At 30.3% G+C, this 22,514-nt stretch overlaps 2 protein-coding genes across 4 annotated transcripts; both read right to left on the bottom strand.

Annotated features, from left to right (window-relative positions):
• Positions 1–486: 486 nt before the first annotated feature.
• Positions 487–5,401, bottom strand: LOC101501572 (molybdopterin synthase catalytic subunit). Of its 3 annotated transcripts, none has more exons than XM_027330319.2 (3): positions 5,241–5,393; positions 3,010–3,211; positions 487–1,485 (listed from the first exon to the last, which is right to left on the bottom strand). In XM_027330319.2, exon 3 carries the CDS (start codon positions 1,397–1,399, stop codon positions 821–823), a length of 579 nt encoding a protein of 192 aa, XP_027186120.1. In that variant the 5' UTR covers positions 1,400–1,485; positions 3,010–3,211; positions 5,241–5,393; the 3' UTR covers positions 487–820. The 3 variants fall into 3 exon arrangements, with proteins under 3 accessions (XP_027186120.1, XP_073225072.1, XP_004513962.1); XM_073368971.1 differs by having other exon boundaries at positions 3,010–3,644; positions 5,241–5,390; XM_004513905.3 differs by lacking the exon at positions 3,010–3,211 and having other exon boundaries at positions 5,241–5,401.
• Positions 5,402–8,519: 3,118 nt separating this feature from the next.
• Positions 8,520–11,300, bottom strand: LOC101501262 (zinc finger CCCH domain-containing protein 48-like). Its single transcript, XM_012719669.3, has 8 exons — positions 11,130–11,300; positions 10,333–10,733; positions 10,029–10,214; positions 9,816–9,917; positions 9,491–9,643; positions 9,174–9,353; positions 8,949–9,046; positions 8,520–8,859 (listed from the first exon to the last, which is right to left on the bottom strand). The coding sequence occupies exons 2-8, from the start codon at positions 10,711–10,713 to the stop codon at positions 8,709–8,711; spliced, it is 1,251 nt and encodes a 416-aa protein (XP_012575123.1). The 5' UTR covers positions 10,714–10,733; positions 11,130–11,300; the 3' UTR covers positions 8,520–8,708.
• Between the last annotated feature and the right edge of the window lie 11,214 nt (positions 11,301–22,514).

Raw genomic sequence — 22,514 nt, forward strand, 5'->3', positions numbered from 1 at the left:
AGTTAATTTTTTTTTATCTATATATATATATATATATATATATATATATATTTTATTGCCCCAAATTTATGAATTCGCTGCATCTCATCAATACGAGCATATCTGCAATTGCTCCACTTTTTCCGGTAACAGAGGTATTTTCAAGGTTCTATCTCTCAAACAATCTTCCGCCTCTTAAGCATCAGGAACAGTTATCTTTGTCTATGCTGTATAAGTTATTTTCCTGTATCTTCCGTGAGTGTTTCCACTTCAGCTTCTACATTGTTCTTTTAATGTAATATTAAATTATTGATGTCATCATCACCACCTTTGCTCACAATAACAATAACCACTAAATTTCACAGAACTACATAATCTCAGCAACATCATTGCATGTATTCTATATTCACTCTAAACATTCTTTCCCAGTATCGCTCTCAAGCAACTCTTGGAAATAAATTCTTTTTTTTTTAAATTGTGATGGGAATCACCTCTTAATGAGAGAAGTTTTTAAAAAAAATAGAGAAAAGAGAATAATTATTAATTAAAGTGATATTAATTATCATTTTACAACCATTCCATCTGCAAGAGAATTTGAACTCCATCTCTTGAAGTTGCAAGATTAAGCTCTTACGACCTATGGACAAAAGAAGTTAAATAACAAGATTGATGATAATATTAGTATCAAGAGATGAGCAGGTTTATTGACTTCAAATCTTAAATACAATCTTATTAAGAGTAAATGGAAAAGGGAATGGTGGAAAAGACAGTGAGATTCTGCAAAGTAATCTTAAATTAGTTCCAATCACCCTCTTGTATATTTTTATCCCCAAAGTTGACATTAATCCTGGCTACCTTCATCGCCAACCCGGACCTTAGTCCCACAACAAAGCTTTTTGCTATGCTCCTTAACTTCTAACTTTTTTCCACAGCAAGCTACAGCTACATCCTTTTTACCAAGCTCAGATCTCCTCTCCAAGAATTCAATGTTCTCTTTCCAGACCTCTCCATTTGAATAAACCTCCTTCTTCCAAATAGGAACTGTTGCTTTTATTTCATCTATCAAATATCTACATGCCTCAAGCGCATCGGCCCTGTGCACAGATGACACTGCGATGAAGACACTCGTTTCTCCTACAGGTACGGTGCCTAGCCGATGAGCAACAGCAATGGAATGTAGATTCCAGGATTCTCTGGCAGACAAACAGACAGAATTGATACAACGTATCGCCATTGGAATGTAAGCTTCGTATATCAACTCCAAGACTGTTTTGCCGTCAAAAGTGTCACGGGTTGTGCCTGAAAATGTAGCTATAGCACCAGCTTGTGGGGCACTGACAAATTTCATATATTTAGCAACATCAATTAAGTTCTGGTTTTCCAAGATCTCAATAAGATTGTTGTTATCTTCAGCAGCCATTTTCTATCAGATCAGATAATATGCTGATGGATTGAGTATCTGCTACTTTTAGAGCCTTTTAGAGCAGACGAGTCCTGCAGGTTGTCCTACAGATAGATTACAGGTTCTTATAGTTAAGTACACAAAACATGATGAAACTAATGCAAACATCAAGTTGTATTGTCAACATCAAACAACCTATAAAATACAAAAATAAACAAAAACAAAGAGTCACTTCAAGAGAAAAATATGAATTATAGACCATTTGATATAGGGAGTTTGCTTTCACCTAAACTTGATTACAGCATTTGATGATTCAACAACATGAAAATGGCAGGTCAAACTGATGACATTTCAATAAAAGGTACTCGCACCCATTCAATGAGTATTGGAGTTCCTTAATTGCCTCAGAGGAAAATACACAAGTTTATAATTTATGTTATCTATGTTTAACTACACGTCATTTACTTCATATGATCTGAACTCTGAAATGAAAACAAGTTTTAGGCTAAAAAACTGTAATCTATGTTCAGCATACATCCAGGAACCAGCAGAGCCACAACCAGTTTTATTGGTTTGTTTGAACCAAATAAAACGAATTTAAAGAAAGAAAGAATTGCATTGCTGAAAAAAAGAAAGATATTAGAGAGTAGAATCCTCCTCGAGAGTTTCATCTTAACAAACAGTCTCTCGTTCCTCTCTATCCTTGTTTCTCCTATTTACATCTGTAATCCCCTATAACTAATCATCTCCCTATTAAATCCTAAATACTCTAAATTCCCTTTATACTATATGCTAACATGGTTCACCACATATATCATTTTCTTATCGTGTGTAAGATTGCACAAATAGCTAACTATGTGTTATGAAACAGCAAACCGAGTAGCCCAAAGCTAGCACACACATGAAATTTGTGTTGATTGACGCTACTCTATATCTTAAGCCAAATTTATGATCAAATATCCAAAATTAGAAGCCAATAATAATTAGATGTAATGGAACACTAAACTAAATATCCCAGAGATATATTCTTTAGGAGCCCAATCTTGAAAAATCAATATTATTCACCTAATAACTCAGGTCAATTTATAATGATAAATAAAAAGCGAGTGTACCTGATGAGAAAATCATAAAGTTTTGATGAGATAAATAGGGGATTATACTATCAATTCCCGAGGATATGAGCCAATTTCATGAAGCTTTAGTTGCTAAACTTTAACTGATGAGAATAGTGATGGTTCTCCTCTAACAAAGTTCCTTTCTCATAAAGTTGTTGGATTGGGCATGGGTAAGGAACTTTATGACACTCTAACCCAAAAACAGTACTATAAATATTAATTCATTTAATCCAATGCAGACCCAAAATCATCAGTGAACCAATTCCTTTACTAAGTGTTTGTAAATTGGGTCCGCATATTATAACAGAAAATCATTATAAAAAGGGGAACTGACAAATTGAAAGGGTCTGGCAAATTCTACAACATTCCATCTAGAACATCCACAAGCAAAGGGGAAATTGAAAGACCAAAAGACATGTCAAACATTATTTGAAGAAAACGAATATGGTAAAACAGCAAAAACCTAAAAACGAAAATGAAAATGAAAATGGTAAGACAAAGGTGGATGAATACCTGAGCGGACACGACGGAAGACAGAGGTCGCAGACACGACGGAAGACGGAGGGTACGGAATCTTGTCGCGCGAAGAGAGAAGATTGGGTGTTATTGTTAATTGAGGCGATGATAGGTGGCGAAAGCTTTTCTCTTTGCAGCGGTGGTGGGTGACGGCGGCGCTGGTGACAATGGCTTCATTTCGATTTTAGGGTTTTATGATCTTGATTTCTCAAACATTTAGGATTTTGTTAGATTTGATAAACTTAGTAAGTTATACTTATAATTTGGTTAGAGTTCAATTCTATTATTTAAAAACAAGTTCAGCTAAAAAAATTGATTTTAAAATAAGGTTTGATGTCAATTTTATAAACCGATTCAATTCAAAAATAGTTTGATTCGATATAGTTCTCTAAATCAGTTTGATTTTTTTTCCCACCCCTACTTCTTAGAAGTATTTACTTGTATAAGTATTTGTGATTTGATTTGATTTGATTATCAATAAGTTATCTTCATTTAATATAAGCATAAGATACAACAAATTTAACATGTTCAATTTTCAAAATAGTTCATTCAATTTTATCTATTGCAGTGGTAATGGACATGGTTTTACGCTTGTGATTCTTCCAGCTCAAGATAAAAATTCCAGTCACTCGCTATATCGCAAAACACACACACAAACCATATATTTTAAATTAAATAATAATCATAGAAGAATTTAAAAATTAACATGTGTATAGAATAGATATTACAAAAAAGCCAAACAACTAAGATAGAAACCCAATCCAATCAAAAGGGGAAGATTTAAATTTAACTGCTTGTCCTAAATTAGTGAAGTATCCTTCTAATTTTAATATACCATCTAATTTTAGTATACCAGGGAAGTGCATTGTTCAAATTCAAACCCACAATAGATTTGGTTATCCAAAACCAATGAAATTTAACATTACTTGTGAGCTTCGTACATAGAACAACTAGCAAAATATTGTGTCTTTACAAATATTGGACAAAGATCTGAGTACATAGTAATATCTTCATATAATATGACATAGTCTAAACTCATCAATGTAGTTCACGAGTCAATATATTGATTCATTGACATAGTGTTTTGCGATTTAAAACACTAAATTACCGACACCATATACGAGGGATCCAAGTTGAAAGCATAAAACAAAACATAATAGCCGAATACAAAATTCATTCATATATAATTCCTAACAGTTGATAAATATTTCCTTTACGACATGTCAATCCCTACGAACTTTTCAGCATACAGAAAATCTGTATTATGCAAGAGCAGAGCTAGGTGTAGCTCTTTCAGAAGCCAAGTTTTGGTAAATACTCCCTCCGGTCTCAAATATAAGCAAAAAAGTACTCATAATTTTTGGACTCTCAAATATAAACAAATATAACTTACATTAACTCATTTTGGTCTTGAATGTAAGTTTTATTTTTCAATGACTCTTTTATTATAGAACAAGTTTTCATGAAGAGTAATTTTGATAATGCAGTTATACTTTTTATGAGATTAAGAAGATTAATTGCATTTAATTAATAGAAAACACTACCCATTACATGCATAATTGTATAGAACAAGACCATATGTTGTACACAAATTTACTCACTCGATGGATACACAAACAAAATCAATGGGCACAAATCACAACAGGAAGATCAATTCTATCATTAAATAATTAATTTGAGTAAACCCAATTAACTTGAGTTTAATTTTCATGCAATGTCAATGTATAAAATTTTACATCACAACCAATCAATCAAGTGTGTGACTTTAAAAATAGTTATGATAAAGTTAAACGATTTTAATGGATTGCCATTGAAAACCCTTTCTACGCCGAAAGTGTACCTAAATTAAATTCATCTTTGAATATAAGAAAGTTGGACTTCATTGACCCCTCCTATTATTCTTTATACCCTATTTTCATGTCACATATTTCACAATGCTGAAGTAAATATCAAAACTTGAGAAAATATCTCTACGCATTTATGCAGATACAAAATTCATAGTTGGGGAAGCAAAGTCAATATCTTTATTAAAGTCAACAGGACCAAAATCTTGATTCACAAAATGGAGCAGTTGACGAATGGGAATTGAACTTCAATTACGCTCTTATTATGCAATTACGACCACACAACACAAAATTAAATATCAATTTGAAAATTTTGATATAAACTTTTGAAGAAATTATTAACATGCATGGAAAGAGAAATAGAGGGGAAGGAAATCCGAAAACCTGGAGTGACCAACTCCGAATGCGTTTTCCGGTTCAGTTGACTCGAACTTGTTTCTGATGAATGGAAAATCGGCACCGCAAATAAGAATCTTATTTTGTTTATTTGATTTGATTGAGCTGCTGTGTTTTTTTATCCGCATCTTCAAAAAACGAAGTGGATTAGGCTTGTGGGATTACAACATAAAATTATCAATAAAAAAAATATTAAAAATGTATTTATAATTTTAAATATATTAAAAAAATTATTGTCACAATGACTCGTACATTTAAATATTCAAAAAAAACTAATAAGAGTGTTTACTTTTTTTTAATCTCTAATCAAATATTTAGTATAGGTTTGACTTTTATATATTAACCTTAAATTTATTTATTAATATCATTAAATTCTTTATAATGTGAATCCAATACAAATTATCATTTGTAAATTTTTAAAATAAAAATTATTGAAGTCAATTTTAATGATTCAATTATTATAATTATTTACGATGTAAAAATATTTATACGTTAATGCATATCAATTATATTGTTCTTATCATAATTGTATAATAAAATAAAAATAAATTAAATCTTATTATCAAATACAAATTTAAAATGAAATATAAGTAATAATGATGATAACAAAAAGGTTGATATATTTAATTTTAATTTAAAATCAAATACATCAAATTTTCAATGATTTTTTTTATTATATTTGATTTAAATGAAGGATTGTTGAATTTCTAGTTATCTTATCTCATTAGATATTTGTATTAAAGTATTTTCTTATCAAATACTATAAAATTATTTATTAAACAATTTAAATGATGACAAATTTGAAACAAAACATAACTACACTAAATTTGATATATTTTTTTATTTTAAAAAAGTCAATATATATATATATATATAAGTATTTTTCATTGAATTAAAACTAGTATAAATTATCGAAAAATGTTAAAGGATCCAAACAAACAAAGAGTTGTTCCACCAATAAATATAATCATAACCAAAATCATGCAACATTGATGTGAGTCACCTATAAGAATCAATTTTGATATGTTTATTAGGTGAGTGAGATTAACCTCCACTTAATTAAAGATACAACTATTATTTTTCTACTAGATTAATCAAATATAAAACGACTGAATTACCTAAAGACTTCTTCGAATTTTCTTGTCTTTACTAAACAAATTTCAAATTATTACACATGATTAGAGGTGTAAAACACATTGAACAACTAATCACTTATGATTCTGAAGCATTGATACTTATAAAATGGCGAAGTATCCGTACCTTGTATTGGTACCGTCCTGTTACTTATGCATCATTGCCCAACCACACTAAAATTTAAATCCATACTCGACCAAAGATGGAACATTCAAAAAATAGATGTTGCAACATTTCTTTCATATCACATTTACAAATACACAATAACAATTGATTTTCGAGCATGCCACGATGAGTCAAATTGTCTTAGTTGCCAATCTATTGGTCAATAATTTCCACGTTAAACACCAAGATTTTAAGTGGAGCCAATGAATTTTATATGATATCACCATTGATCGACCACCCCAAACTCGAGTCATTTGTGAGTATGTGATAAGCATCTTTGACAAAATATGCATAACCATGATCATGTTTCCAATGCCACATGACCATCACTGATTCTTGCACCACCACTAGATCCAATAAAGAAATACAATCCAACAAAACAAATTTGTGTCCCAAACAAATAGCTCTCTCCTCATGCTCTACGCTTCACCACCCACACCCACCATAGAACATATCTACCACGAACTATTTTTATTATTACTCAATCCAAACAGTCGACTAACCCCACACACAATAGACCATCTTCCAACTAATTATTAAACCAAAACGACGTATCTCTCTCATTACCCACCGCCCTACTAAGACAATTGTGAAACCAATTCTCACCAACAATTCTAACCCATCAAACACACACAATTTACATTTTTCCACCAATTCGATGCATTATTTGAAAATATAGTAGTATTTTAATAAAAATAATAGTTAAAAATAGAATAATAGTACATTTTTGTCTTTAAAATTTATAAGTGTCGGTCAATTTATTCTCTCAAATTTAATAAATAGCAAATTATAAGTCATTCATATTAAAGAATATCAACCAAATTTTAACCTCTATATGAAAATACTTTTTAAGAAAATATTCATCAAAATCAATAAAAGTCATACACATCTGTTTAAATTGTCTTTTGCTACATCATGTCTTTTCCTACATAAAAAAAAACTTAAAACCTTTAAAATTGTAGTAAGAAATTTGAAAAAATTAATAAATTGATTGATATTATTTAAGAGACTAATTTACTATTTCGTAAATTTAAAGGACTAAAGTGACTAACTCTTATAATTTTAAGTACTAAAATACATATTTATTCATTAAAAATAATTTATTTGGAATAAATGTTAAAGTAACACGCAAACATAAAAATAATAATTGGTTGTTGATAGTACATTTTTTAATTTTAGAGGTGATTTGATACCGTAAGTAACTTAACTCAATTAGATAATCAAAATTCAAAATTTACAGATTGAATTGCACATGTTTTAAAGAATTCAAAAATATAGAAAGAGCTCAACAATGAAATAATTAATGTTAGGAATAAAATCTTCATTCAACTTTAAATTTGTTAAACATCCTAAATTTGAATTCAGTTTCTAGATTGCAGCAACATTAAATTTCGTTAAAATTTGAAATTAACAATGGACAGAAACTTATATTTCAACTGTTGATTTTTGTCTTATTGTATTAGTGAGTAAGCACACAAAGATAATCGATATGAATCTAATATATGAGTTTAATTATAATCAATTGATGATTGTTAATAAATATAATGGATTTAGTCAAAAAAATTAATAGATTATGAATTAAATAAAATTCTAGGATAATAATAAAATTATCATTTGAAACAAACCATCTTAAGATAAATTTCGAAATTAATATTGAAGAGAAACAGACCTTGTTACATTAAAGGACAAATAAGCATCACAAATTGCACAGTTACTACTTTATAGTAATTGAGAATTTAAAAGCAATTCAACGGGATACTATTTTAATTACATTTATAAAAGCAGGACACAAACATAGGCCCCTAGGAATGGCATAAACAAGCTGTAGAAGAGAAAAAAAATGGAATTGGAATCTTCTATTTAATATAAACTGCTATTAACAATGACCTTACTTTCTTAAAAAAAAAAACAATGACCTTACTTTCTTAAAAAAAACAATGGCCTTACTTAATAGCATAAATGCAGAAGAGAACAAAAATTGAAATTGGAATTGCTCTGTTTAATATATATATACATACTAACATTTACAGTCAATATTGTTGAATGATCAGGGAAGAAATAAATTGACCTCCTGCCTAAAACTAAAAGAATCAGTTAACATTACATCAAGAGTGTTATGTAGTTGGGGGTAAGAAAGCAAAAGGGAAATAACTGTCATCAAGAGGATGCTGCTTCCACTCTGGGCTCTTCCAACCATTTCCAGACCATCAGCAAACCAGTTCTATCTCCGGTGAAGAATAGTCCACCAGGACCTGTCTCAAATGATCCAACTTCTTTCTTTGCAAATAATCTACCCCTCTCTGCAAATCTATAAATTGTAAATGTAGAGACACTGTCAGCAGCCAGTTCATGCATTCATAACATCAACATGACGGTGATGATTGCATGTTTACTTACGATGGCAGTTCGTAGAGGCGAACTGAATTGTCTGTACAAGAGCAGAGCAGTATAGGCTTAGCTTCTGGATCAGCCATCCCAGATAGTGCGACAACATCCTGTAATAAGGATTAAAAAAAATATAAACAACCTCCTCCTTTCAATGACCATTATAGAAATATCAATTTGATTACTACAAACAAAGACACAACTGAATGAAGTTCAGCTGATAGGTATGTAACTTACACTTTCTACATTGTGCGAATATATCACTTTCAAAGTTCTCTCTTCGGTGGCCGCCCAGACATGGATAGTGCAGTCAGATGAACCAGATAGTAAGTAATTGTCCCACCATATAAGGGATGTGACTGCATCTGTATGTGCATTGAGTGTCATTTTACACTCTAACGTGTCAAGGTCCCAAACCTGAATAAAGCAAAACAAATAACTCTCAAACAAATCATAGATGAAAGCAAAATAGCAATCCTAAAGAGCTAACATAGATAAAACAAGGGACCATTAAAGATTGATAGAGACTCTGTACTGCAAGACAATAGAAATACCTTAATGCTTTGATCCTTAGATCCCGAGCACAACATCTTGTCGCCTCCAACAGCCAGGCAAACCACAGATTTAGTGTGGTCACATAGTGATGCAACCAGTTCAAAAGGGGAATCAGCTGTAGAGCTGCCTCTCCATGCAGATATAATGCCATCCTGTGATTTAAATAAATCAAGAATTATATACATAAATTGATAGGTAGCAGAAATGATCTGTTTCAGAAGCAAGAGAGAAAAAATACTATACAATTAGTAAGTAAGTAGAGAATATAAAGTCTGATTTATCTAAACAATAACAACCATAAAGTAATAAACCACTGGAGATTACCTCTGCTCCAGCAAAAAGTGTATCATTACCAACAGTCATGGCAAGGATTCGCCCCTTAGGTCCATCAAGAGTAAAATGTGAAGCAGTTTGAATATTCCATGCCTTCACAAAAACCAAAATGACATAATCAGCTTACAAGTAATGGTCCTATATAATTGACAAGACCACACAATGAGACAAATTAAACTGACTGAAGTATGAAGAAAAGCTTACCATGACGGCTTTTGTCAAACCAACAAAAATCCATGGACCCTCACTGATCAAAGAGGTAGCTTCAGCACCAAGATTCATCAAATTAGTACATTGACCAGAATTGCAGTCCCATGTCCTAAGTGTCCCATCAGTGCTGCCAGAATAAAGTTTGTCTGATCCAACCGGAAGTACAATTCCAGTGACGAGCTGTTTACAAATATTTTTTAATTAAATAAACTATCTCAGATATATATATATATATATACACATTAAGACAAATGAAAGGAATACTAAAAGGGTGGTTATTAGAAGTCCAAGCCAGTACCTTCTTGTGTCCTTGAAGCTTTGTTAATGTGGCAAATCCATCACCATAAGACCAACGATGTAAATACCGGCACCGATCACCGTGAACACAGTTTCCATTCACCCAATATTTGCAGATACTTGGTGAAGACTTGTCAGCGACTTGTGTCTTTTCACTATTTCTATTCAAGATGGTATTAGGATTATGCTTAGGACGCGATTTCTCAAACTTAGAGAATGAATGGAACTTCCTTGCATTATGATAAGAAGCAGTGGATGGGTATGATGTTTCAGTGTGTAAAAACCTACAAGGATTTCTGTTGCATCTCCCAGCGAGCCAATAGGCGCATGTTGTCCCACTGATTCTTTCAGTTCTACTCCTTCCAACTTTCATATTCATCATATTCGAAGAAAAAACACAACCTACATTCCAATAGCATCCCAAATAAGCCACTGTATCCCATCAACAACATTCGAAAACATAACTACCAGACTTTATAATACCCGATTATAAAGAAACCCTAGAACATGAACAGTCCCTCAATTACCAGACTTTATAATACCCAATTATAAAGTATAATAATAATTTCCACTACATAAGAGGCAAAATCCGTTGACAGAAATGGATTAATAATTTAACCTCGATCAACCAAAGTTTACCCCAAATCACCTTATCGCTGACAGAAAGGGATTTTAAATTGAATAAAACCTTAAAATCGAACCAATAAAGGTCCGCTGGGAACAACATCATTGAAGAGAACACATATTCTCGACGATCACCCATGAAAACCATAGAAACAAAATTGTTAAGAAGCAAACCTGAGTGGAGAAAACTGATGAATACGAACGTTGAGATTTGTTGAAGCGAAGAAGAAACGATGGGTTTCTTTCTTTCGAATGCTAATCACAAGTGAACTTGAGTTGAACGAACGAGTACTGATTGAGGATGTACTTGTTCAGTTTATAGAATCGTGTAGCGCGGTTTCCTAGTTTTGGACTTCTTTGTAAAAAAGTCCAATATAAAAAAGAAATCTGTTTATTTATAATTTAATATTTTATTTTTATTGTCAAAATAAAAAATAAGATCATACATTTGACCTAAAAATATATAATAAAGTTAAATAAATATATGATATATATTATATATTAATAGAATAATTTTTTTAATACTCAATTATTTTATTAATTTTATTTTTAAAATATTAACATTTTAATAATTTTTTATTATTAAGATTATATAAAATGACAAAACTAAAATTATACTTGTTTTTAAAAGAATGACTTGTGCAATGCATAGATTGATATTCCTTCTTAAAAATATAAAAAATGTATTTTTAAAAATATATTGAATATTATTAAAACAATTAATCTTATACTAATAATTAATTAATTTCATTTTATTTGTTAGTGATTCGCTACGTGTCATGTAAGGAAAATATATATTATCTATAAATTACATATATAATATTGGTTTTGTTTATCACGTGTCTTTAATCACTATGACTCATTTGTTCCCTAATTATAAGACATTAAAAAAAATTCAGGAGTATTAGTCAAAATAATGTTGGATCTATTGTTTGAGGTATATTATAAATCTTGAACAAGAAGACTAAATTGATGATAATGAATGTTGCACAAATAAATTCCAAAGAGTGTATCGCACTAAGCTTTACGTTCGATTTGCCTCAATCAATCTATATATATTGAATGCAAACGAGCTAACCGGTCAATTTCCTTCAAGATACTTTAGAATCCTTGAAGTGAAACACACATTCGCATCAAGCTTATTGATCAATGATAATTTACATAACAAAGTTCCTTCATTTACTCTCGTGCACTAGAGAAAAGAAGAAATATTTTTTACATAAATTTGATTCATGTAACATAAAAGTTCATGTTCCTTTTTTTTTTTTTTTGCTTCTAAAGTATCTCTATTTATAGAGAAATTCATATCAATTGATGAAAGAAAACAACTCTTGAAAAAGATTGTAACCTTTGGTAACTTAAAATATGCATTGGTTTGAATTATACTCGTGCATTACAACCACTTGACCAAGTGGTACATTAAGTTATTAAATTTTACTACATTAATATAGCTATTAGAGAATTTCAAATATATTTTGGAAATTCTCGTCACAATCCCACACCATTTTTAAAACATATATAAATCTGTTATTATGGAAATCTCATGGTTTCATATAAATGTATCTTATGATTTGAACCATTACTTAGTAAATTATGTTTTCACTCATCCCCGAATAGATTGATAGACAAACTTTGAACCAACCATTTATTAGAACAAGTGTGTATAACTTACACATGAAATCTCGGTACCATTGATCGAATTATAAAAATGACACATTTGATAAGGTCATATGTCTCATATCTTTTTGGTGAGAATTTAAGAGTAAAGCTCTTGAATTCTATGAAGTAGTCCACTTCATTCTCATATAGGTGGACTATATTAGAAGTGCACTCATGATTATACATTCCAGCAAATATATGTTATATGTCTGTTAAGAGGAGACCTCATCCTACCACTTTTATTTTATGGCTCAAGTAATTTTACCCTTTGGGATGTATCTACTGGCAAGTACTTCAATCACTCTAATAGTGTACTTCCATCATTGAACTCAAGACTTGATGTTACTCAAGTGTGAGTTGATCGTTTCCACCATTGGTGATTATTTCGATATGAGATTGTATCACATCTTTGTGATGTCTTCAACCCCATGTCCTTTGTCAGACATTTTTGTCAAAGGATCTACAAAATTCTTTTCAGTTCTTACAAACACTATGGATGTCACTCCATTAAATCATTTTCATAGCTATGTCTTAAACCAAAATATTTAGATTTTCTATTATATACTTGGCTATATGCTTTTGATATTGTGGATTAACTATCATATTGTATGGATATTAGAGCCATTGGCTTTGGTCAAATTGGTATCTCATACAACAAATCTCTTAGCTATTCAGCTTTATTATTATCTACAATTAGAGCAATAAAAAATTTCAGTCGTGATGGTGTCGGCAATGCAAGTTTGTTTCTTTGAACCCCAAGAAATTGCACTTCCACCAAGGTTGAAGATCCATTCACTTGTAGAGGCATGATGCTCAACATGATTTACCCAATTGACATATGTATATCCTTCAAAAACTGAAGGATAACCACTGCAGATTAAACTATAGTTAATTGTTCCTTTCAAATATTTTAATATTTTATTAATAACATGTCAATGTTCTTTACTTAAATTTCTTGTATACCGACTTAACCTTCCAACAACATATGTTATATCAGGTTTGATACAAGTCATGACTTACATCAAACATCCGATTACCTTTATATTCTTGATAGTATTGACCAACCACCATCAAACTATGACCCTTTTTCCATTTAATATCTTCACATTGTATCACATACAATTAATAAGCATATCAATTATCACATACACAAACTTTTATGTCATTCTACCTTTTACTATATTTAATAAGCATCTCAATTTAAAATTCTAATTCTCTTTTCAAGATATCCAAGTCCAAGATATAATACATTGAATGCATTAAATATATATTGCCACAAGCTAACAAAGCATGATCATAAAAATTTCTCATAATTAAATGTCATAAGGTGGGTCCAAACATGTAAGTCATCTACTCTTTAACAAATAAGAATTTATTTCATTTCTATTAAATAAACCATTTCTTCATATTTATATTATAACTAATACTTGCATCATGAGTTCTATTTGTTAATTCAAGTTTCATATTTCAAATATGTTCTATGGTAAATCCAAATAAGTATCACAATAGAAAATAAACAATGAATAAAATTATTAGGATTTTAATGAGGACCTAAAATGAGTTAATTAGGAGGAAAAACAAAGAATATTTCAAGTTAAGACTTTATAATAGTTTTTAGTTTTATTTGTGTTTAATGTGAATTGTAATAATTTTAGTTAAGTGATGTAAACCCAATATGGGTCTAGATAATTGGTTTTTGGCCTATTTTAGGAATTAGGTAAATCTTTCTTTAAATACCTTGTAAGAGTCTCATTTTGGATAATTTTGAAATGAATTAGAATTTCTCTAATGAGAATTGTGAGTAAGATGTATCTCCTCTTTGAGTTCTTGGACTAGAACTTGCTTGAATCTTATCAATGGATTCCTTATCATTGTGGCGATTCTATATTGGCTTATCACTCATCATTGATTGTGGCATCTTCTTCATCTTCTTCATCTAACCCATGTTTGTTTGTTTCTTTTTACTTTTATTTTACCACTTTATCTCAAGAAATCACTTGGTTAGATCTTCAATCTCATGTGGAAGCACTCAAATCCACATCAAATTTTCTATCAGTTTCTTTCATAAACATTTGTCAACTTACAATAATTTTAAAATATAGATCCAAATCATTTTTAATATCAAAATAAGCAAGAAATTCATAGATACTTTTATACTATCATGCACATATAATATGAGTTAATCAATTTTGGATTTAATAACTTCTCACATGAAGTGTCACCATCATTGAGACATACATTTGATATTTATGACAATTTATTTACACTACTTTCAATAAATTAATGTATTAAATATGCATCTTAAACCATACATATTCATGCTTGTCAAGATTTAAGATACCAAAATTATAAATAAACATTCTTCCACCGGTATTAGTCTAAAAATATCAACCATGGATTAAAAAAAACATCAAAATATATTATCTTTAATTTCATATTATTAATTTTCCACATCCTATCTCCATATTATTATTATATATGCATCTGAAAAGAAAAATTTATTATATATGCATTTTAAACATGAATGTAATATATAAATGTATTAACACTAAATAACTTCCGGTGTCCAACCATGAATTTTCATGTGATTATTTTTAAGACTTTAATTAATTTTTAAAATCCAAACAAGCAAAATTCATGCATAAACCGTATTAAATTCACATACTTGAATATATTCTAAATCATGCATATCAATCTAAACATGTGACAACCTAAACCCCAAATTAATATATTTTTTTTAATTAATTTTTTTATAATAATAATTTTTTTTCAAATAAAAGATATATAAACTTTCAATTTTTTTTTAAGATAAAAGGGTATCATGTAATTATTTAACATATCACATTAATCCAAAATTTCCATCAAACTTAGCAACTTAAAATCATAACATTAGACAACAAAATCCATATTGAAGAGCACATGCATAAGTTTAATAATAAATACAAACGTAGTCCCAACCCGATGTCACTATCAGAGCATGAGTTCCCAAAATAAAAGACGTTCAAATATGACGTTTACAAAAAGGCAGATAATAAAAGTTTTCAAGACAAGACGACTTCCTACACTTTGAGAGTATTAATTTTCATCTGCAGCTTGCAACTCGTCTGCGTCCATCGCAAACGCCAAACACAAACAACGAGGGGTGAGTTTTGATATTATGTAACAATATAAGATAAACGAGGAGAACACGCCAATAATCAAATTATCACAACATAAGAAACATTCAAGTGTATAATATCAATGGTTAATCGAATTCAATCACAATAAAATAGTTGCAAGGATGAAATGTTATACATTCAAGTGTATAATATCAATGGTTAATCGAATTCAATCACAGTAAAATAGTTGCAAGGATGAAATGTTATGCATGTCTTATACTCTATACTTCTTCATCATTTGGTATCATTCTACTCTGAAGTACTTGGTTAGGAGGTCTGATACTATGCCACTACAAAAGTGGACGGACAATTTATGAATGGTCAAGTTCTCATAGCTCCCCTCAACTCAACCCGATACACATATACGTGATGATTAGGGTACTCTTGTGTTGCACGATAGCTGTCGACCTTAGGGAATAATCCACTAATCCACTTTGGAATTCCCCACTAGAGATACCCTCAAGGTCTATAAGTCTTACCTTACAGTTCGACTATAGCCCTCCACGATCAGACTCATTTAGTTGTACTTCCCCGAATCACTAGGTTTATCAAACCCTACCTATATGATGACAAAATAATCCTCACTCCAAACCTACAACACCTATCTCATACTTACTTGATTTATCAGAACTCAATAAGTTTCAGTTTGAATTCACAATATTCATCAGAATTTATATCATTACATATGTATATCAGTCAATCACAACAAAATCCCAATATTTGGTTTACACTACTCACAATACACAGTCCAGTCTTATCAATCACATAATAAAAAATCAACAAGTGGTGCATCCAAGTAATATCACAATTTCAATCAAGTAGACAAGAACACTCTAATACATATCATTCATACAATAGCAATTAGTATAAGGTTTCATAAAATCAAATAACACGCAATCTTAATATAAATTAATTCACAACAACTCTATAGGTTTCTAAATTATAATTTAGTCCTCGCTATTAGCATTCATATGTTATTAAATTAATTATTCTTACTCAATAGAGTTCGACCGTACGTGGTAAGCCCCAGATGAATCTCTAGAAATTACGGTATTCTCGTTCATCCCACGTTATTTTATACTCATAAAGTCAAACCTCCTCTCACCCCTTACCTTGGCTGAAGATTTTTCCCAATGAAGTCGATCCGCTATTTAATGTGTTGTGTCTTCGTCAACCACCGTCTCTAATAGTCTGCGAAAGAAAATAAATCAACGCAACAACCAAGTATAAATTAATTATTTTCTCCAATGAATAAATAATTTATTTATTAATAATACATAACTAAATTATCTGCTACTTGTAATATAACCCAAAAATATATTTAATATAATTGAAACATATGTATTAGTGTACTAACCTAAAATAATTTCTGATTTTAGTTAAAATAAGACAGAATCCCATATTTAAATAATTAGGCGTATATCTATTGTCTGGGTGTTAAACATAGGTAAGCAATATGTCCTATGTAACGAAAGTAATAATACTTATATTTTATTTAAATTGATGAATACTATAGACAACTTTTAATTATAACTAAAATAAAATGAAGTATTTTAGACGTAAAATAATTGTAGGGTATCTGCTCAGCATTAATGTACTTCGGTCATATCAGATTTATTATTACAAATAAAAACGATTAAAAATAAAAAGAACTCATGTACAATATTACTATAATTTGTATAAAAAATAAAACTTATAAGGATTAACACAAGGATTAGAAGAGATATAAGAGGAACATTTTTAGCACAAAATCACACAAGAGCTTAGGAGAGTACAAAAGGAATAAGAGTAAGAACGATGACATGAAATACGAAAACATTTTATGAAAAGAAAGAAAAAATGCCACAAACATTTGACTACATATCATTCGTAAAATTAGGAAACAACCACAAGATTTCCTAATTGAAAACTCATGAGTGGTAAATATAGTATAAAATTACTTGATATAGAGCTCAAATAACTGAAATCATAATTGGAACATTCTCTTGGAACCAAGTTGGTTTTACAATTAGAGTTTTTATGTTAACAAAAGTATTTTATAAAAAACAATATATTTGACTTCAAAGAGTATGAAAGAAGATTCATGTAATTGAAGAAAGTTTAAAATAAGATTTGATTTAAAATTATAATTGATGAAAATCTAAAATAAGATTTGATTCATATTTATAATTGAAGAAAATCTAAAATAAGATTTGATTCAAATTTATAATTGATGAAAATCTAAAATAAGATTTGATTCAAATTTATAATTGATGAAAATCTAAAATAAGATTTGATTCATATTTATAATGGAAAAAAATCTTTGACCAAGTTAAAAATAAGATATGGTCAAGATTTGAAGGAGATTTGAAGAATATTTGATCAACATTTAATGAAGATTTGAAGAATATTTGATCAATACTTAATGAAGATTTGAAGAATATTTGACCAATATTTTGAAGATTTGAAGAATATTTGATCAACATTTAATGAAGATTTGAAGAATATTTGATCAACATTTAATGAAGATTTAAAGAATATTTGATCAACATTTAATGAAGATTTGAAGAATATTTGATCAACATTTAATGAAGATTTGAAGAAGATTTGATCATAAATTGAAGAACAATTTATTTGAACAATTTACAAACTCAATCTACACAAAATAGAAATAGAATCAATTTGAAGAATTTACAAGCTCAATCTGAACAAGATACAATTCAAGACTAAATTGAAGCCCAAATTTTCCCTATAAATAGACACTCAAGGCTGAAGGAGAAAATTATCAAAAAGCAGAAAAGAAGAACTGAAGCTCAAAGTTCTCAATTCATCTTAGAGTTCAAAGAGAGAAACACTTGTTCAAGTTAGAAATATTTTTTTAGCATTCTTTTCTTATAGTGTGAGAGTTATTATTTTTGTTAGAAGCAACTACTCAAGGTTCAATCTTTTGTATCCAACCCGATATTGGTTTAGTTTTATCTTCAATCTAAGGTTGTCAGGTTGTTATGAGAAGACTTGGCTTGTAGGGTCAAGGTGGTTAGTTCCTCAAAAGTCTGGGGTTGTCAGGATATTTGGGAAGACTTGGCTTCGAGGGTCAGGTGCTTTGTAATTCAAGGTATTTGAATTAGTGGATTAAAGCCTTCTGAATGAAGGGACTTGATGTAGCCAAGTAAGTGGTGAACCAGGATAAAACTATGCATCAAGTTATTTATGATTCTGTTGTTTATTGCTTCTGAATTCGATTGCTTCTTGTCTAAGTAATTCATAAAAACCAACCAACCATCATCAAATTAGCAAAAAGTTATCAACTTTAGAAAACACAATTCAACCCCCCTTCTCGGGTTTGCACATTCACATTCCTGATCAGCATTTGACAATCTTACAATACAATTTGGAATAAGAATGATAAAAAAAATACGACAACTGAGCTGTTAATTTTTCTACAAATACATATAAGGTTAAAGATCAAAAAGAGCACATAACATTTGATTGCGGCAAGAACAATGTTCAACATCAAATTATTTTACAAAGGTTCATACCATTTGATATTGTACTTTAAGCTTAGATTATAAAAACAAGGTTTATATTGTCCTTGCAAAAAACAATAGTTTACACATTAGTCATAAAATAAGGAAGTCTCTTCCTTATGCCTCGAAGTAACAAAGAAATAGAAAACATTACATGAATAATCTGTTTAAAATAATGCATATAAAAGGGGAATGATAACCTTGCTTTTGAGTAAGATTAGACCCAAAAATCTATCATTTTTCTTTTGAAACACTTAAATTGAGATCCTTGTTGTATAGATAAATTTTTGGTGTAAATTTTTTTTATGAATTCCTCTCATTTTTTTTGTTCACTAAATTTGCAAAGGTATATGTTAGCATAGGGTCCTGGTTGACCCAACAAAGTAAAGGAGAGGAAGAATAGCATACCTGGTGTGGCTTTGTACTAGAAGTAGGGATGAGAATAGGTTAGACTGTCTGTCAGTGGACTATGGCCTGACCTATTTAATAAAAAGGTTAGGCTCAGGCTATTTTTAAAGCCTATTTATTTAAATAGGTCAGGCTCAGGCTTATAAAAAAGCTTATTAGACATGACAAGCCGGCCTATATATATTTTATTATTTATTAATGTTATTTTTTATTATTATATTAATAATATTACTTCCTATTTTAAATTATATCAATTAGGCAACCACTCAGTAGTCATTCCTTATTCGGTAGTCGTTCCATATTTGATAGTCGTTCCATATTCGGTAGCCATTCAATTAGTCAATCATTCAGTAGTCGTTCCATATTTGTTTGAGAGGTAATAATGGGTGCCTTTGTTTCAAAAAAAATTCTATTATTTGAAACCAAAAATTATGTTTTAGGGCTTAAAGGATGTTTGTTTCAGATTTTTTAAAAATTACTTTGTTAAAAAAATCATTTTTTGTTTAATATATATAGATATGTACATTGATATTGATACGTGGAGAGCATCATGTGGTATGAGTAGAGCATTTAAATGTTTTAATATGAATAAGGCTTTTAAATAGGCTTCTAGGGCATACCGGACTTTTAAAAAGGTTAGACCATGCCCAAAAAAAAGCTTATGATAGGCCGTAGGCCTAAAAAATTAATCGTAGGCCAGGCTCAGGCCTTTCAAAGCCTGGCCTGACCTGACTTATTCTCACCCCTAACTAGAAGGCGGCTATTGACAACAAAAAGCTAATCCCCTTTTCTCTTCTGATCTTTCTTTTCATAACAAACCAATATTATGCGCTTATCTAAATCTATATCTATATATATATATATATATATATATATATATATATATATATATATATATTGCGGAGGAATTAACGAACATATCAAATACACCGATAATAATATTTGTGTATCATTATATCATTAAAATATAATAATAAGAAATTGGGGTATTACATTTCTCCATTGTAAGAAAAACTCATCATCGAAATTTATCTGACGGAAACAACTCTGGATAAGAATCGCGCATCTCACTTTCGAATTCCAACGTAGCACTTTCACCAGTAGTACCTCCCAAGACAACCTTAACCAATGAAATTGTATTACCCCTTAATTCTTTGACTTCCAATCCTCAATTTGTCGCGGTAAGGTCTCAAAAGTTAGATTCTATTTTATTTGGACCTTATCTGACTCAATCACATGTGAAGGATCGAGGATGTATTTGCAAATTTGAGACACATGAAAGACACTATGAAGATTAGAAAGAGATGGAGGCAACGCGGTATGATATGCTATGTTACCAACACATTTAAGAATTTGGTAAGGTCCTATAAACCGAGGAGTAAGCTTTCGCATTTTTAATGTCCGACCAACCCCAGTTATTGGAGTAACTCTAAAAAATACATGATCACCCTCTTGAAATTTAAGGTTTTTCCTTATTTTATCATGGTAACTCTTTTGGGTACTCTGAGACACTCTCATTTTTTCCTGAATCATTTTTATTTTGTCAGCCGTTTGTTTAACAGTCTCAGGTCCTAACACAAGGTTATCGCCTGTCTCAAACCAACACAGAGGGTCCTACAACTCCTTCCATACAATGCCTCAAAATGGGTCATTCCAATACTTGAGTGGAAACTATTGTTATAGGTAAACTCTATAAGTAGCAGAAAGATATCCCAACTTCCAGTTTGTTCCAACGCACAAGCTCTCAACAAGTCTTCTAGGGATTGATTAGTTCATTCAGTCTGACAATCTGTTTGTGGGTGGTAGGCTGAAATCATCCTAAGGTTCGTACCTAAAGCACTCTATAAACCTTCCCAAAACTTAGAGATAAACTTAGGGTCTCAATCTGACACTATACTTGATGGGATTCCATGCAACTTCACAATTTGCTTTATCTATATTTTAGCTAACCTTTCCATAGAACAAGTTATGTTTATCAGAATAAAGTGAGCATATTTAGTTAATCTATCCACAATAACCCAAATACTATCATACCTTTTTGGAGTTTGAGGTAAGCCTACAACAAAATCCATAGAGATGTTATCCCACTTCCATTCGAGAATACTCAATGGTTGCATCTACCTTAGACTTCTGACATGTCAAACAAGCATACAGAAACTCAGCAACATCTTTTTTCATTTTAGGCCACCAAAACATCTTCTTGAGGTCCTTATATATCTATGTGGCTTCAAGGTGAATAATTAGACAACTCTTATGTCCTTCCTCTAAGATCATCTTTCTTAACTCCTCTACATCGGGAACACAAATTCTATCCTTAAATCTCAAAATTCCATCCACACACATTTTGAAATCAGGTTTAAAACACTGCATATAAAAGGGGAATGATAACCTTGCCTTTGGGTAAGATTAGACCCAAAAATCTATCATTTCCTTTTGAAACACTTAAATTGAGGTCTTTGTTGTATAGATAAATTTATGGTGTAATTTTTTTTATGAATTCCTCTTTATGTTTTTTTGTTCACTAAATTTGCAAAGGTATATGTCAGCACAGGGTCTTGGTTGCCCCAACAAAGTAAAAGAGAGGAAGAATAGCATACCTGATGTGGTTCGATATTAGAAGGCAGTTATTGGACACAAAAAGCTAATCCCCTTTTCTCTTTTGATCTTTCTTTCCATAACAAACAATGCTATGCGCTTTTATATATATATATATATATAGTATAGGTATAGCCTAGGTTTTATTATTATTATTATTATTATTATTATTATTATTATTATTATTATTATTATTATTATTATTATTATTATTATTATTATTATTATTATTA

This window comes from Cicer arietinum, chromosome 5 (genome assembly GCF_000331145.2).
Source record: "Cicer arietinum cultivar CDC Frontier isolate Library 1 chromosome 5, Cicar.CDCFrontier_v2.0, whole genome shotgun sequence".
NCBI lineage: Eukaryota > Viridiplantae > Streptophyta > Magnoliopsida > Fabales > Fabaceae > Cicer > Cicer arietinum.

Bases quoted from the DNA above. Each gene is read 5' to 3' on its own strand.
- LOC101501262 (XM_012719669.3), bottom strand. From the start codon at position 10,713: ATGATGAATATGAAAGTTGGAAGGAGTAGAACTGAAAGAATCAGTGGG. The intron at 9,354-9,490 runs GTATTTCTATTG...TGCTTTATTCAG, and splicing joins CTAAGGATCAAAGCATTAAG to GTTTGGGACCTTGACACGTT. The intron at 9,047-9,173 runs GTAAGTTACATA...TCCTTATTACAG, and splicing joins ATTCGCACAATGTAGAAAGT to GATGTTGTCGCACTATCTGG.
- LOC101501572 (XM_004513905.3), bottom strand. From the start codon at position 1,399: ATGGCTGCTGAAGATAACAACAATCTTATTGAGATCTTGGAAAACCAG.